The sequence below is a fragment of the Egretta garzetta genome, unplaced genomic scaffold, assembly GCF_000687185.1.
Source record: "Egretta garzetta isolate BGI_Z169 unplaced genomic scaffold, ASM68718v1 scaffold209, whole genome shotgun sequence".
Lineage (NCBI taxonomy): Eukaryota > Metazoa > Chordata > Aves > Pelecaniformes > Ardeidae > Egretta > Egretta garzetta.
The window spans coordinates 1,464,212-1,479,997 of NW_009260839.1; the positions used below are offsets into that span (position 1 = coordinate 1,464,212).

Consider the following 15,786-nt stretch of genomic DNA (forward strand, 5'->3'; position numbering starts at 1 on the left):
TTAAAGGGATGGCAAAGGGAAAGGTCTATTTTTATCTTGGTGGAAGTAGAAGTTACTTTCCTAGCTTAATAATACCTATTCAAAGTGAGAGATGACTCTTCCAAAAAGAAAAGCCCACAGAGAATAAAGCTATAGCATAATTATAGCCAGTGTTAACAAACTGTACAGCACTTTACCTGGGAATTTTCCTCTCTCTTGCTCATGTTTGAAATAGCAGTACCAACTATTAAGTGATGTTGCCCTTGCCCTGTCTGCTCTGTTTCTCTCTATTCCAGCAGGTACAGCTGTATATTACCTGTTTATATGATTTTTATTTCAAATTATTTTGGCATGTTGAACAGACATTTAATTCACAATAACCTGATGGCAATTTTTGGACAAATGATATGATTGATAATTGCTGGGTTATGGCACTAAAGAATTCAGACCACTATAAAGCGCATCGTAAATACTTCAAGTGGACTTAGGAAACCATCTCTCTAAGAAATTCAATGAGTAAGGCTCATACCACTGGTTTCCTTCTGCTTTTAAAGGTAAAGATATGATACCCAATACACCAGGTTAAACAAACAGAAGGCAGTTGGGAAGAAGATGCGGGCATAGGAGTCCATTTTGGCAATGCGGATATGTATTCTTCCATGTCTCCATGCCCCCGTTCGACAATCCTCAAAGCAGCAAAAAAAACTGGCACAGTCCTTGCCATCAAGACACTCATACCCATATTCTTCATCCCTTTCTTGGAGGTGTGTAGCATTGTTCATTTGAATAGTAGCTGATCGAGGCCGGATGTCAATTGTAGGTGCCTAAGGTGGAGTGGTAAAAAACAAAAAGATAGCGGGAGGGGGAGACTCTGTTATTATCACTAAACCAACAGGGACATAGAGACTAAGGGTCAGCATGTGAATGATGGTTCTGTGTGGGGTACATGGGAAGTTGCTGAGGCGTTCTAATGGTAACATTACCTTGAACTTATTAAAATCAGTTGCATAATACACTAACTTTACAGGAAAGCAGCTCAAATCACTATAAGGTTAACAACTGTAGACAATTAGCTTTAAAGCCAAACTAAGTAAACATTAGAGGTTAAAGGAAACATTCAGGAATGTAATTGATGGTATTTTGAATTTCTTTTGTGTTGTATTTTATGTAGCTGCTTGATATCTGAAGGCAATTCATGTATTGCACATGAAAGGAACTGAAATAAACAATTGGAAATGCATTTTGGATTTTAATATAGGGCTGATTCATGTTGAGACAGGAGCAAATATATATACAGGAAAAAAAGGCAAAAACTGGGTCTTTTGAATAAGGTTAGGAGAATCTTTAAGACTTCTCCAACTAATATATGCAGTTCACCATCTACTAATGTTCACCAACAAGAAGGTTCACCATGTTCCATATTTCTTATAGTAGCTGTACATATACACATATATATTTGGAATGAATTGACCCAATTACACATTTAAAACACATTTGAGCACTTGGCGAACACTAGGATGACAGTAAAATAACAACAATTCCATTCCATAAGTATGTCATTTTCTTGTCTTTTATGTGGTTTCTTTTTTCCCCCGCTTTTTTTTTTTTTTATGAAATCTCTGCATTTCTGAATGAAGATAAGGTTTAGAAGTGGAATATCACTAGATATATTTGCTGATTTGCTGAGACTGTGTTGATCCAGTGACAGCATTAAAAATATATATGCATCTTAAACCCTTTCAAAACTCTGGCTTTTTGCATAAGGAACAGCATTTGAGTAATTGATGACCACTGAATTTTGTTCAGGTCAACACCAGGACAGATTTGGTTTTATAATTTAGAGTGAAATCACAAAAGTTAAAAAGGCAGGGCCAGAGTTGAGTTCTAAAAGGGTGTAATGCAGGTTTCTGGTGTAGCTGGTGCTATTGGATCCCATGGCAAACTGAGAAAGAGAGGAGCAGAAATGTTTGAACATTAAACTCTCTTAATTCATGCGATCCAATAATGTTGGTCACTATTGAACTTAAGTCAGTTCAGAACTATAGTGAATCAGTATTCAGGCTGCTGAATCAACTCTACAAATTGTTTAGAAATATGTAACCATTCTACTTAATTAGGAAGTTACCTTGAGTAGAATGCTTAGATGTCTCATTAAAAAAAAAAAACAACCCAACAAAATACCACTCTCATTTAAGCTCTAATAGTTAAATTCAGCAGTCGCATGCAGTGAATTTCCATTCCAAAAAACATTATACCTTGAAGGAAAACATCCGAAGAAGCTTTCATTTTGTAGACAGAAAAGAGAATCAGAGGGTTTTGTTTTAAATTAAAGAAAGAAAGGAAAGAAAGAAAGAGACAAAAATAATGTAAATTAAAAATACGTTTCTAAAACATGGTAAGCCAAAAAGAACTAAATTTATAGAAAGGTTGGGATAATAGCAATTTAAACAAGTATCTGTAATATAACCCCCCCACATTTTTGACTTGTCACTGTCTTGTAACTACATCTGGGCCAAAGACATAAGATATCAAACTCCATTTAGATCTTTTCATATTCCCAGGGGATTCCAATCTTTTATGTTGAACTGTTTTAAATGAGACCATTCACAGTTTATAAAAACACTTTTTAGAAAAAATTCTTTTTACCTGCAGACTGGGTCCTGAACATTCTACTTTTATTAGACTCTGTGTTTGGGATCCAGGCAGTCATTTATAGTTCTGTTTGTCCCCAAATGCTCACAGATAATTAATGTAAAGAACAAGTAATCTGCCCTTATACAGGCATCTTTAAGTGAGACAACTACTTTTGAGATAGTTAAGCTTTGCTTCTTTAATTGGCTATGAAAGCCACACATGTACACAGACAACCTTTTATTTCAGCCTGAGACAGGCCAGATGTATCGTCCTCTGGAAGAGCCTCTTTCTTTCTTTTGACCAAGAGAGGCCTAAGATCAAATCCAACTGTAGCATACCTAAAGTTAGGTGAGAATTCTTCCTCTGTAGTCTTATAGATGTTTTTCTGGATGTTTACCCACTACAGAGTACAAGTCTTTTTTTTTTTTTATTCCACTTCTCAGCAGCTTTTAAAGTTGAAGTTATAGCAATAATGTGTAACAGAAGGTTCATTAATTACATTTTTCTATATTCTTATTGTGCTGTATGTTATAACTAAAAGAGGATATCTGTAAAAGTCCTTGAAGATTTTAGCAGAGCAAATCAGAGTGACTTCATTGTTTCCTAGATGCCTGAAATGGATTTGAAAATACACTTTATTAATGTAAAACACTCGTTCTTCACATTTTTCACAGGCATATTTTGTTGTTTTTTTGTTGTGGGTTTTTTTTTTTTTTTTTTTTTTTTTTAGACAATTAGGCTACTTCTCCCTCTAGGATTTTACACTAATTCTTTTCACCTCAGAGATTCTAGAGAACAGACTTTTCAGCTAGGTTGCAAAATGCAAGGAGAAATCTGTCATGGACAAAATAAGCAACAAACTTTTTCCCTGTCTAGGCAAAACCCCAAACCCTTACTGAGGGTGTTTACAGGATTTTTTTTTTTTATTGTGGCTGTTATATACATTTTTTTATTATTGTGTAGCATGCATCCATAAGTAACATTGTATACTGCTAGCCAAATCACTTTCTAAGGGAGAAAAGTAGATAAAGGAGGGAAGAAATACAAGAAAAAGAAGGTAAGGAAACAATGAAAAGGAAACAGATGCTTAAGGGGAAATTAGAAAAAAGCACACTCTGTAGTTTGAATATAAAAGTTTAACTGTAGTCCTGATAATAAAAAAAGCAGAGTCATGTCAATAATATGGACAATAATAAGTTAATGGCAGAGAATATTGCTAAAGCTAAGACAGAGGACCTGACAGTTTTTCCATAAAGGTCACAGCAAGAGCTCTATCTATAACACAAATAATGGTCTTGGTGATAGATATGATCTGCAGAACACATTGGTTAAAAGGATCCTTATTCTAAGAAATTAGTTTCTCTAGCATCCAGACAACCATAATATATGAGATTTTAATTCTCAGGGTGAATGTTTTTATTCCTATTAATACAAAGGAAGAGTATATATGTAATAGCAAAGTCTGTGAAGAATGTACAAGCATAAAGAGGGATTTAAATGCTCTCTCAGAAAACCTAATTGAATTTTAGACCTTGCTGGTAAAAAGATACATACTGGATTTTTCTTCTTTTTGTCTTTATCCTTGCTTGGCTTTCTGTTGCTGACAAAGTAGTGCAAAGTTCCGTATTCCACCAGTGCAGAGAAAACAAAAATAAAGCAGACTGACACAAAAAGATCCATTGCTGTCACATAGGAGACTTTGGGAAGAGATTTACGAGCAATTGTACTTAGGGTGGTCATTGTCAGGACAGTTGTAATACCTGGTAGATAGATAGAAAGCATCAGAAATATTGTTGCTTCAAGTAACAAACTGATTTTGCCAGTTCTCTCTCTCTCACTGGTTTTGAAGTATGCATGGAGTTTAAACATATAGCAAAGATATTAAACAACACATCCCAGTGGTGAAATGTGGATTCAGTGAGAGCTTCCAGGATTAACATGGGGTATGAAACATTTTTGCATGGTCACTGCAAGTGCTGCTCTGCAGAATACTTCGGTTAAATGGATTCTGATTCTAAGAAATTTATTTTAGTTTCTTAGTTTTGTAGTTTACTTCTAGGCGGCCTTTACTTATTTATAATTGAGAAATTTAGGTTTAGGGTTTGTGTCCTCAAACCCTTAAACAGAGCTAGAGAGAAGAGGACTTGTGTCAGAGTGAGAAAATCATGGTGGAGAATAAAAATTGCTTAACTCCATTCTTCAATGTAACCTCAAGATGAATCTCAAACTTTTTGTGCTTTTGGGATGTTTTGCTTATTTTTAGTTGCAGGGTAATAATACCCATGTCAGTAAGAGACACTTGCAGCCATTATATGAGGTAGAAGTTAATGAAAATTCTTAAGAAAGCATGTAATCCAGCAGGAACTTCAGGATGAAACGTGTGTAGATTTCTGTGTGCGCTACATAAGGAAATAACACTATTTCATTTCTCTTGCCTAAATGCATTCTAGTTGTCTGCAAAAGGTGCTAGTGCCACATGAATTATCTGCTACTTGTTATTTAAGTGATTTCTTACATATAAAGTTGGAAGGGAGTGTCTCTCAGGGCTCCTTATAATTGTAACAGATTTCTCTCTGTGCCAGAGCAGTATCTTAGGGACATGGTTTAGTGGTGGGATGGCAGGGTTAGGTTAAGGGTTGGACTCGGTGATCTTAAAGGTCTTTTCCAACCAAAGCGATTCTATGATTCTATCTCTTCTGGCCTGCATGAGTGACTGTAGTCACTTATACAAGTGAGGAGTACTGTGATGTGCCTTACCATCCCTTCTCTTTTCAGTACTTTATTCCCTGTACTATGATGTGAAGAACATTAAAAATGCATCAGAACAGTTAAAATCCATCACATTTCATATGGCAAATTTCATACCACTGATTTTACCTTCTCAGTGGTATAAATAGACTAATTCTCAACAGATAAAATGCTTAAACTTTCTATCATGGGAGCCACTGGTCCACTATTCCTGTGTTTCCTTAAAGGTAGTTCTGGAATGAAAATGCTGTCCCTCATTTTGCTGTCCAGTGTTCTGTGCTGTAGTTCTGTGATTAAATGAAAATGCAGAAGGAAAAACTAAAATGATTCTCACTTGTGCAGATTTAATGCAGAAGCAGAAAATGTGTTTAACTTTTTCTAGTTGAACGTTTCTGTTTTGCTAATTCTCACAGCTACAGCTGCTTTGCACAAGCATGGTTAATTTGGTCTCTCTTTTAGTTTATTTGTGGAACTAAGTGTGTAGAGATTGCCAGTTCTGAGCAATTGCATGTCACATTTCCATATATAGGATTTTAGACACTATCAAATTCAGTTGTAGCTTGAAGGCTACATTCGATTGTTGGTCCCTACAGCAGAAGTCAGGGTACTACATTCTCCCCTTTTTACCACTAAGGCACACAGTCAGTCAGAAAGATTGATTCCTTCTTGGTATTTATTTCATTTGTATTTCAGTTCACCATGATATGGAAGTAGAGCAAATAAAACTAATGCATCCCTGCTTCTAATCCAGCAATGTTCCCCATCCTCTTGATGTTTATAAAAAACACTGCTGTTGTCAGAAAAGATGCAAAAGTTTTTATTGTATGCAATCTACAATACTCAGAGTTAGGATCTGACATAATAAAAAAGAAGAGATGCAAACATGATTTAGGCTGTATTATTCCTTGGAAATGACTACATCCCTCAAAACAAGGAGATTTATGAACAGGTGATCTGCGGAGCTATCAATTAAACATCATAACACTTGAATAAAAGCAGGAGGAAAAAACTCACCCAATGATGTTCTGGCTGGAACTGCATCCTTATTAATCCAGAAAGAGACCCAGGACAACACAACAATAAGTGTGCAGGGAATGTAGGTCTGAATAGTGAAATAACCCATTCTCCTGCTCAGGTTAAAGTAAACAGACATGACTACATAGTCTCCTGTAAAATAAAAACATACCAAGACAGAATAATATGTTAAAAATTCAGCATAGCATTTCTATATAATAGCTAGAGTTTTCCTATTTTGTGTCTAGGGTGTATATATATTAAACTGGTTCACCAGATATACTAATGGCAAATACATGCATACCTCTTCTCCAACATCGGCATATCTCAAGAACTGGTGGATTTTCCACGCTATGAAAATAAACAGTCTTGCAGGTTCACTTAGGTAACTTGTACTTTAAGATTTCAAGGGTAACCTCCCTTGCATAGCACAGCAGGCTTCTTTCTACCCAAGTCATTCATCACAACTTGCAAATGCCTGGTATAGTCCTCTTACAACCACTGAGTGGTGGTGGTCCAGCAAACCTCCAGTCACCATGCTGTCCCTGTTAGCGTGCTCTTAGCTCTGCTCTCAAACAAGACATGCTTTCAGATGTACTTTCTAAATTATTCATGTTCTCAACTATTCTTCAGGGCTATGCTGTGTCAATAATTAATTTTTTATTTGCCTGCAGATCTTCTGTTGTATTATCTCCTCTAAAAGGATTTGAACCCATATCTCGTAAGTGCCCCAAAAAGCCAGGCTGTATAACACATCATTCCCATTCAGTAGTTCAATGTGATGCTCTTTCCAGTTTTTTTCCCCCTCTCAAACTATTAAGTAAACTCCATCTGGATTCAGGAATACAGCAAAGCTTCAGGTTTTGATGTATTATTTCTAAACTGAAAAACCCTAGTTTTCATCTTTACTTGAGATTGCAGCACTCCTGGGAAATCTTGATTGCAAAAGAACTACAGAATCCCAGGCTACAAGACTTCATTGCATTTCAGTGAAATGCAGTCCAGAGAAGTCTCAGGCTGAAACAGAATAGGATTTGCAAATTTAGAGTGAGATAGTTTTCCAGTGTTATCAAAGATACTCTGTGGCTAATGTGTATTCTGCTTAGATCAGTACCTTTAGTTAACATTGAGTTCTCTGTTTTCAGGCATAATTAAAATTTTAATTTCTCCCAGAACAATCCCTTTGAACCTGGTCACAGAAGAAACTTCAGAGATAATTTGTTATATTATTTTTTTCAGTGTGAATGTCCATATCCCAGGGATTAACTGGTTTTAATTTAATTATACTATGTTATAATTAAACTAAAAACTTAAAAAACAAATTATGTATGTGTGGCTTACAAGGAGATATGGCTAAATGTGAGCAACCAATTTTAGTAACTACAGTCGTCTTATCCCCTGAATTCACAGATAAGTTTGTATTATATGTGTATGTTCTTCACATACCAAAAAAACCCCCGAAACACAAAACCACCGCTGATCAGGAACATTGTAAAACTGAAACCATAAAATTACAGTATGACTCATTCTTCACCTCTCTGGATCCTGTATTAACTTCCTGAGAAGCGATTATTTTGTCAATTTGGGGAATTAACTATTTTATTAATTCACCTTCATATAGGCTGTTAATAGAATTGGTATTGGTATTGGATATTTTCTGGCTATACTATGGTAGAGATTACTTTAAGTGGTAGCTGAATTACTTCCATGCAAGCAGTTTTAATGAGAAGGCTTTTTTCATGCTCAGTGTTGCTATATTACTTTAATGAGACAAAAGTTACCAGAAGAGGTGAAATATAAACCCAAACATATATGAGAACATAAGAAGGTACAAAATATTATCTCAGAATTGAAATTTAAAAAAATCAGATATTTTCTTTCTGTTACTGAAGCTGCAACTGCTATAAACTCTTTTGGAGTAGCCGAACAGATATATTGGATCCTAGGTAACTACTTTCTCTATCATCTTTGTCCTGTATTTGGACAGGTCTTTTTGCCCAACTGTTTTGGTAGTTCTAGCACTCTTGCCTTGTAGTATTTTTTTTTTATTATTCAAAAGAACAGAAAATATCAGAACCTAGTACACAAGCTAATGCTTTCTTACAAGTATTCAAGGCAAATCCAAAAGTCAGCACTCGTGCTGAGAAAACAAACAGATAAATCAAGATGACCTAGACTAAGGCATACTGCAAAGGCTTGATGGATTGTCCTTGTTCAATAACAACGTGTGCAATCCAAGCCAAATGGTGGTGTGGATAACACATGAATATACACATATGTGTATCGAGAGAGAGAGTAGCCTCAGTCCTTCCATTTCATAGACCATTTCCACATACACTGTTTTATCATGTTTTTTTCTAGAAAGCAGGGTGGTGATCATCTGTTCTCCATGGAGACTTGTTTGGATTTTTCCCTTAAAGTAAGGAGTGTTTTTTATACAGTAAGCTGTTACAATAACAGTTCTACAGTATTTTATGCATTATTTTAAAATAAAAATATTTTTAGTTCTAAATGTAATGCATAAGAGCTTTTAAAATGTTAAATAAGTTGTAAAGGTCTTGGTCCATTCAGCAGCAATGAAACATTACTTGGAATTCTCTGTCGTCTCAAAGACGCACTTCAGACGACAATCCATTTCCATAGAGCAAAACCAGTGTCCTTTCACAGAGCATTTGCTACTCAAACTGGAGACAATCCAGGTGGAAGTGTTTTTTATCTAATGGAACACAATTCCCCTTGATTTTTTTTTCTTTTCTTTTCTTTTTTTTTTTTTTAATAGTGGGCTTCTTAACCAGTTATATTTAGAAATAGCATATCTCTGCTAACATGTTCCAAAAAGTTAAAAAGTGATGTAATTGTTCTAGATTTTGTTCAACTCTCACAAATGTTGTTGTACCTTCATTTATGCAAAGACTTTCTTTCCTAATGGATATGTGAAAAAATCCAAAACACTCCAGCTATGCATGGGAAACACTGTATCAGCTCCTGATACTTATAGACAAAGTCCACAAAACTGTTCTGGTAGATCTTATTTCTCATGCCTTGTAGCATTGGAAACATTTTACTGAAAGCTCAAGGAAATAAGAGACCTTATATACTTTATATGGGCTTTAAGGTTTCTACTAATGGAGAAGTTAAATCAGAGGAAGTAAAAACTTTAATGTCAACTATAACTTGTCAGGCAGCCTGGAGTTGACCAGTCTGAAGAATTGCTCAAGGATGCATAAATTCTTTTAAATTACATGTTGCTTTCTAATCTGGAAGCCTGCTGGTGCAGCAGACACTGTTGCATTGTGGAGTAAATTGCACTATTTCAGAGAATCTTTATGTGTTAATACTGCAGAGAGGTCTTTTGCTTATTTCTTACCTTGCTTGGTTGGGATTTGGGAAAGTGGGAAATACTGATGGTTTTTTTTTTTTTTCAAGGTAAGAGTGAGAATAAGAAATATGTTAGGAAATGCCATGAGAAGGCAGGCCAATAATTCTGCAATGTATTGAATATCTCTTCTAGCCTTGAAGTAATTTTTGTAATCCTGTTTCCCACAGCATTCTCCTAGAGAAACTGGCAGCTCGCAGCTTAGACAGGTTTACTCCTTACTGGGTAAAAATCTGGCTGGATGGCTGAGCCCAGAGAGTTGTGGTGAATGGCATTAAATCCAGTTGGTGGCCAGTCATAAGCGGTGTTCCCCAGGGCTCAGTTTTGGGGCCAATCTTGTTTAATATCATCAATGATCTGGATGAGGGGATTGATGATCTTAAAGGTCTTTGCCAACCTTAATGATTCTATGATTCCATAATATGAGCAATTGTAAATAAAGTATTAATGAAAACAAGACTAAGTGGTGGGATGTTCCAGAGAAGCATCTTGCTGGTATTGCCTAGTTTATGTAAGTGATGTTGGAATCATATAACAGCAGGCCGCCTGAGATTTTGAATAAGAAAAGAACTCTGAGCAAATACAAATTAATGCAAACCCAAAGATGTGCAATTTAGGACCTAGTATCAGTTGTTATAACACGTATATCCAAAATGTAAAATGCATTTAAGTCCTCTGTGGAACATGGACTTGACAGAACTTTGCTTTAGTCACACCTTTCATGACAGACTCTTGCCCTACCAGCCCTGGTTTTATCCACATTTGGTTTTTTTGACACTATTTGTTGGCTTATCTGCTCTTCAGCTGGGACCAGCTTAAATACTCTCTGTTATTTTCAGATTATCTCTGTGCCTGAGGTGATTTTTCACTCCTGGTGTGATGCCTGCATGAAGCTGTCAAACTAAGACATAATTTTAGTACAAAATGGCCAGTGTCATTCATTAGCCCTCACTTGGCAATTTGTTAATCTTTTCATTATTACTTTATCCTCTTTTCCTGAGCTCTGGTCCTTGTTTATCCGATATTGTCTACTACAGCAAGAAAGCTTGTCAGACTGCCAGATTGCTGTTTGGAGGACTAATATACTTTTGGATTTTTCTAGAAATGAATGATAACGCAACCTGGCAGTATCTTTGTCAGACAACATACTTACTTAAGTACTTAACATTTGGCACCCTAATTAGAAGATTTTGGATTACTTAGCCTTTCACCAGAGACCTTACAGTCCTGCTGCCCATTCTAAGGTATATATAACTATTACATATGTCTAGAAAATAATACCTAGATAATTTTCAATTTTTGAAGAAATAGAAAATTTCCCTGGAAAACATAATCTTATTACATTGAAAAGCATAATAAGTCATCCTTAATATATTTAGACCTCATTTCTCTCTCTCTCTCTGTACGAATATATGAATTTCTCCCATTCCTCTATTCCTCTACGTTTGTATATAGAGATAGATAGACATAGTTTTCTTCAGCTGAAGATATGATAACCAATTAATCAGTTTCTTCAGTGCCATGTATCTAAAGCAGAAAAAAGTCCCTTGGGAAAATGTTATCCAGATTATGTTTATCCTCACGTATAAATAGTCATATAATTTTTTTCTACTACAGGCATATTCCTGCCAATTATGTTTGGAAGATCACACAGGGCAGGGTTTCTGACTTGAGCCACAGCATCTTCATACTGCTACCCTGAATGGGAAGTTGAAGATTTCTCTTGGTGGCAATAATCCCTGCTGCACACAGAGAAAGTGCAAGGGCTTTAAGTCACTTCTAGAGTAGGAGATATTTTGAAAAGGAGATGCATACCATCAGTATCCACTGGTAATGACCTTAGTAAGCCCTTACAAAAGGTTTTATTTCTAACTGTCCTGTGCCATCCTAATTTACACAGATTCAAAGCTGTCTATGCAAACTTTGGAATTTGGGAAGCTCCTCCTACCATACACTTGTGTGACATAGTAATTTGAATACCAGGATTCATGCTCTGTTAGACAGTAGGGGAACCGAATTCAAGATTTGAGGAACCATCTGTGCATATGTCCTGGCCTAAGTCCCAGAGGTTCAATAGAAGGAATTAGTCGTGCCAGGAAGCATAGCCAGGGGGAATGTACACTGCACTTAACTGATTTAATCAGCACAGTGGGTGTGATCCTTCATTGCTTCCTGGTTGTGGAATCATTTCTACCTGTGCAAAGTGAGTGGGAAATTATACCCATTAGTACTCTCTTTATGCATGTTTAAGCGACTGTGCAAAGTGTAAGGTACTGGGGAAACAAGCCTCTAATTTGTACTCGGAAGTGATTTGGAAGCTGATACAAATGCTAGAGAACAGAACAGCTTTCTAACATCACAGGAAATTGGTGTCTTAATTATAGTACAGGTAGCAATACTTATAGCTGAGATCGTCTCACGCTTACTGTTGTAAGATTCTGTTTTGCGTTGTTTAAACCACTGCTAGATTTAAACTATTAAAAGAACTGTAGAAGAGCTTAAAAATTATATGTTGACTACCTGGTCAAGTTATTTGTATGTATCATTTCAGTTCATTCTTGTAGGTAGTTTTGGAGTGGAGAAAATTCAGTGTTTCATTTCTGGTAAATATATGGAGTTTTGAACAGACAAATTCAATTAGGTGAAGGGCTGGCCTTCATCTAATGTTGGCATTTCTGTAAAAATCTTTCAGGGCTCAGTTAAAAGTTTTGGAAAACAACCAGTGCGTGCACAGACATCCATCCATAGACATAAGAAGACTTTTGAGAGTTTATAAGAAGACTTTATTCTGACTAACCCCCTGCTATCTCTGTTTCTTACAAAGCTATGCACCACTCAGAAGGGCACAGCAAAACCAGTTGGATGGTAGAGGTGGCTCTGTTCTTCTCAAATTTTATTTGTTCCATTATACAGTCTACTACCTAAAATCTCCGGAATTTCTCTGTGTGCTGAAAGTATACAGCATGTGAGCTCCTCACCTCCTGCTGACTCTGTGGTGTCAGGGAGCTTCATTGTGGAGCATTTCTCCCCCAGGAATTGGATGTGTTCTACCCCAGGGTCTGAACAGGATTTTCCTTGATTATTTGGTTACCTTAGATATTTTTGCCAATGTTTAGTAGTATCAAAATCAATGTGTGTTTTAGTAATTCTGATATTGTTTATAATTTAATGCTTTTTATGCTTAAAATGTAAAAATCTGTAGAGAAAATAAATCATATGGGAGAATATTGATGATGAATCAATGATTGGTAGAAAAACGCTACCAAGTATCTTCTTTATATTATTTTAAAACTCAGAGTTTTCCTCTACTAGATGGATTTGTGAGACTGCTGGGAAAAATAAAAAGACAAGAGAATAGTAATGTATGAGCCAAACTCTCCCAAAATTTCAGGCCATCATTTGTTCTTTAAGGAGTGATCAAATGACTGTTAACTAGGATTAATGTAGGTCCCTGTTTACATGGTAACTAATAGGCGCAATTTTGTAAGCATGGCCAATAGCAGCAACGTGGTTCATACAGACTCAGACATACACCATCTGTCCAGATTTCCAGTGGGTTTTTCTCTCTTAATTTAACACAGAAAGCATACAGAAAAGAGCAAGAGCTTTTAAAAGATTTGTTTAGAGAACCATATGAAAATATAGATAGAAATCGAACCTTTTCTCAAAATGAACTCATATAAACAAGTGCGTAAATAAATGACTTGTTTATATATGGGAAAACCTATCCAGTTAATCTTTCTGGATGGAGTATACGCAGGAAAAAAGCAAATTAAAAAAAATTTTAAAATCCTGCCACAAGAGGGCACTGTCACCTCAGAAGAGAAATGAGGAGTGATTGCAAGTCTGCCAGTGGAAAACCAAATCAGTTTCTGATTATTCTCCCCATTGAGTGTTTATACAAACCACTCAAATGGCTTAACTGACTTTTGTGGCTCTGTTAATAGAGGAGCACCCGTAAGAACTAAACCAACTCTTGAATGATAGAAATATTACCAAAGTAGTATCACCTTTGTGCTGCAAGTAATGAATATAAACTGCATAAATTGTTAATGAAGAACAACTGTGGCAGCAGAATTTATCTTCTTTTCCTCATAAATAACTAACAGATACATCCTTGTTCTCTCTCTCTTTTATAGTTAACATGGCCAACAGTCTCATTTTCTGTTAGGCACAGATCCCAGCTAGCACTGTTTTATTTTTTTTAAAAGAATGAACAGGTAAATAGTAGTTTAATGGAAAAGATGTCTTTTCTTGGTTGTAGTCATGGTACATGGAAATACCATTAAAATAGTAACATATGAGTTCTAGAAATACTTCCTTTAAGGTGGGAGCTTTGTTGTATCTTCATTGTTGTCAGTACCCTAAGTAAACTCTCACTCTGAATTAATAATATTTAAAAAAAAAAAAAAGCCACTCATGATGAATTTAAAAAAAAGATTTTTTTTAAATGCCTAAAATATTTTAACAGAACTGAAAGGCCTTAACCATTGACCAATTTGTTTTATGATGTACCCACACAAAACCAAGATGATCCCAGATCCAAAGGGTTCGGCTAAGTCTGCAATATTCAGATTTCTAGAACATGTGAAAAAATAGCTGTTATTTTTCTAGAGCTGGCATTATTGCATCTTGGTGTGTATTAGTTCAGCGCCTTACATTTCTGGGCTGGAGCTATGTACCCAAATCCTACTGTATCCAGATGAACTTCTAATTCTCTCTAGCTCTTAAAATGCCAACCTACTGGACCAGCACTGACTATAAAAATAATAGCAAATGGGGTCAAAAGGATCCTAAATGCATCCCTCTTTAAGAAAGAGTCACACTTGGTGCCATTTTTCTAGATATTCTCTAATAATAAATAATATTCAGTTGGTAATCTTGTGGGGCATTGCCTGTAAAGCAACTGATTTTCTTCACATTGTGTGCCCTTCTTCCACTTCTGGCACACTGGAAGGCAGCAGGGTTACCCAAAACCTGCTACAAGTGGAGAAATAAAACTTAAAAAAAAAGAACTGTAAAATATGGACAAAGCCTTTCAACTTTCATGTCAAAACAGGTGATGGTGCCAGGGCTTTGGTGTGCGCTCTGCTCAGCAGTGGCTGGATGGAGATTACTGCCCCTAGGAAGGGCAGGAAAAGGGGAGAATGGGAGACTGGAGTCAGACCTCTCTATCCCAAATCAGGCTGGTGTCAGACTGTGGACTACACTGTACAGTGCATTCAAATCTATGATGAAAAACCACGTAAATAGTTTAAGATTGGTGTATTTGTCCGATGCATCTTTATTTGGCTTTTCTCTCCATCTCTTTTCTTGCCTTGACGGTATTTATATTTGGAATACTGCTGGCATTTACTGTCTTGGTGAGGGTACCGAGTCAGCCTGAAAATGTGGTTCCGTGAGATGTCTTGCACTGTTACAGTGGTATGAGGAAAACAATATTTTTTTCTAAACGCACAATTTTCTATGAGGATTCAGAGTTTACCTACTGAAATTATTCTCTTGTATAAAACCTAAAGTGACCTATTTTTGATGGTTTTTTTTCTTCTTCTAACAGATCAAAAAGTTCTTAAGTCTGTCTAGTTCAGTACTAATGAAACAGTACTTCTGAAATCGGGAATTTATCACATGAAGAGATTATATTAGGTCCTCCAGTGCAATATGTTTTTACATATATCACAGGAAAATAATTTTGGCTGATGTATTTGATCACTAGGCACATGAGTGAATTTTCATAAAGATAGGACAGATATTTGATCACAGTGCTGATTGTAAGTGGGTATTTATGAGATTTATTGGTGTCCACAGCCAGAAACAAAAAGTCTGGGGAAAAGGCAAAATCAGAAAGAACACTGTCCCCTAGATATCTGACCATGAGACCATCTCATTATCTCATCCTTTGCTAAATGCCCTTTTCTTTGTTTCTGCCCTTCACAATGTCTTGTTCTTTCATTGACTTATTTTTAGACTGCATAACGGCCAGACAGTTTCAAAAAATAATTAAGTCTTTTCCTTTTCAGAAATGCTCAACAATC

At 36.0% G+C, this 15,786-nt stretch overlaps 1 protein-coding gene across 7 annotated transcripts in view; it reads right to left on the minus strand.

The window, feature by feature from the left end:
- Positions 1-527: 527 nt before the first annotated feature.
- The window catches only part of GABRG2 (gamma-aminobutyric acid type A receptor subunit gamma2), a 48,192-nt gene continuing 32,933 nt past the window's right edge, over positions 528-15,786 (minus strand). For 2 of the 7 annotated variants that reach the window (XM_035902463.1, XM_035902462.1), the window contains 4 exons: positions 6,376-6,528; positions 4,168-4,373; positions 2,235-2,258; positions 528-803 (listed from right to left, as the gene is read on the minus strand). In XM_035902463.1, the coding sequence (XP_035758356.1) occupies positions 528-803; positions 2,235-2,258; positions 4,168-4,373; positions 6,376-6,528 (659 nt within the window). Of the gene's footprint in view, positions 804-2,234; positions 2,259-2,690; positions 2,715-4,149; positions 4,374-6,375; positions 6,529-15,786 lie in introns of all 7 variants that reach the window. The other 5 variants (XM_035902465.1, XM_035902464.1, XM_035902468.1 and 2 more) reach the window with 5 other exon arrangements.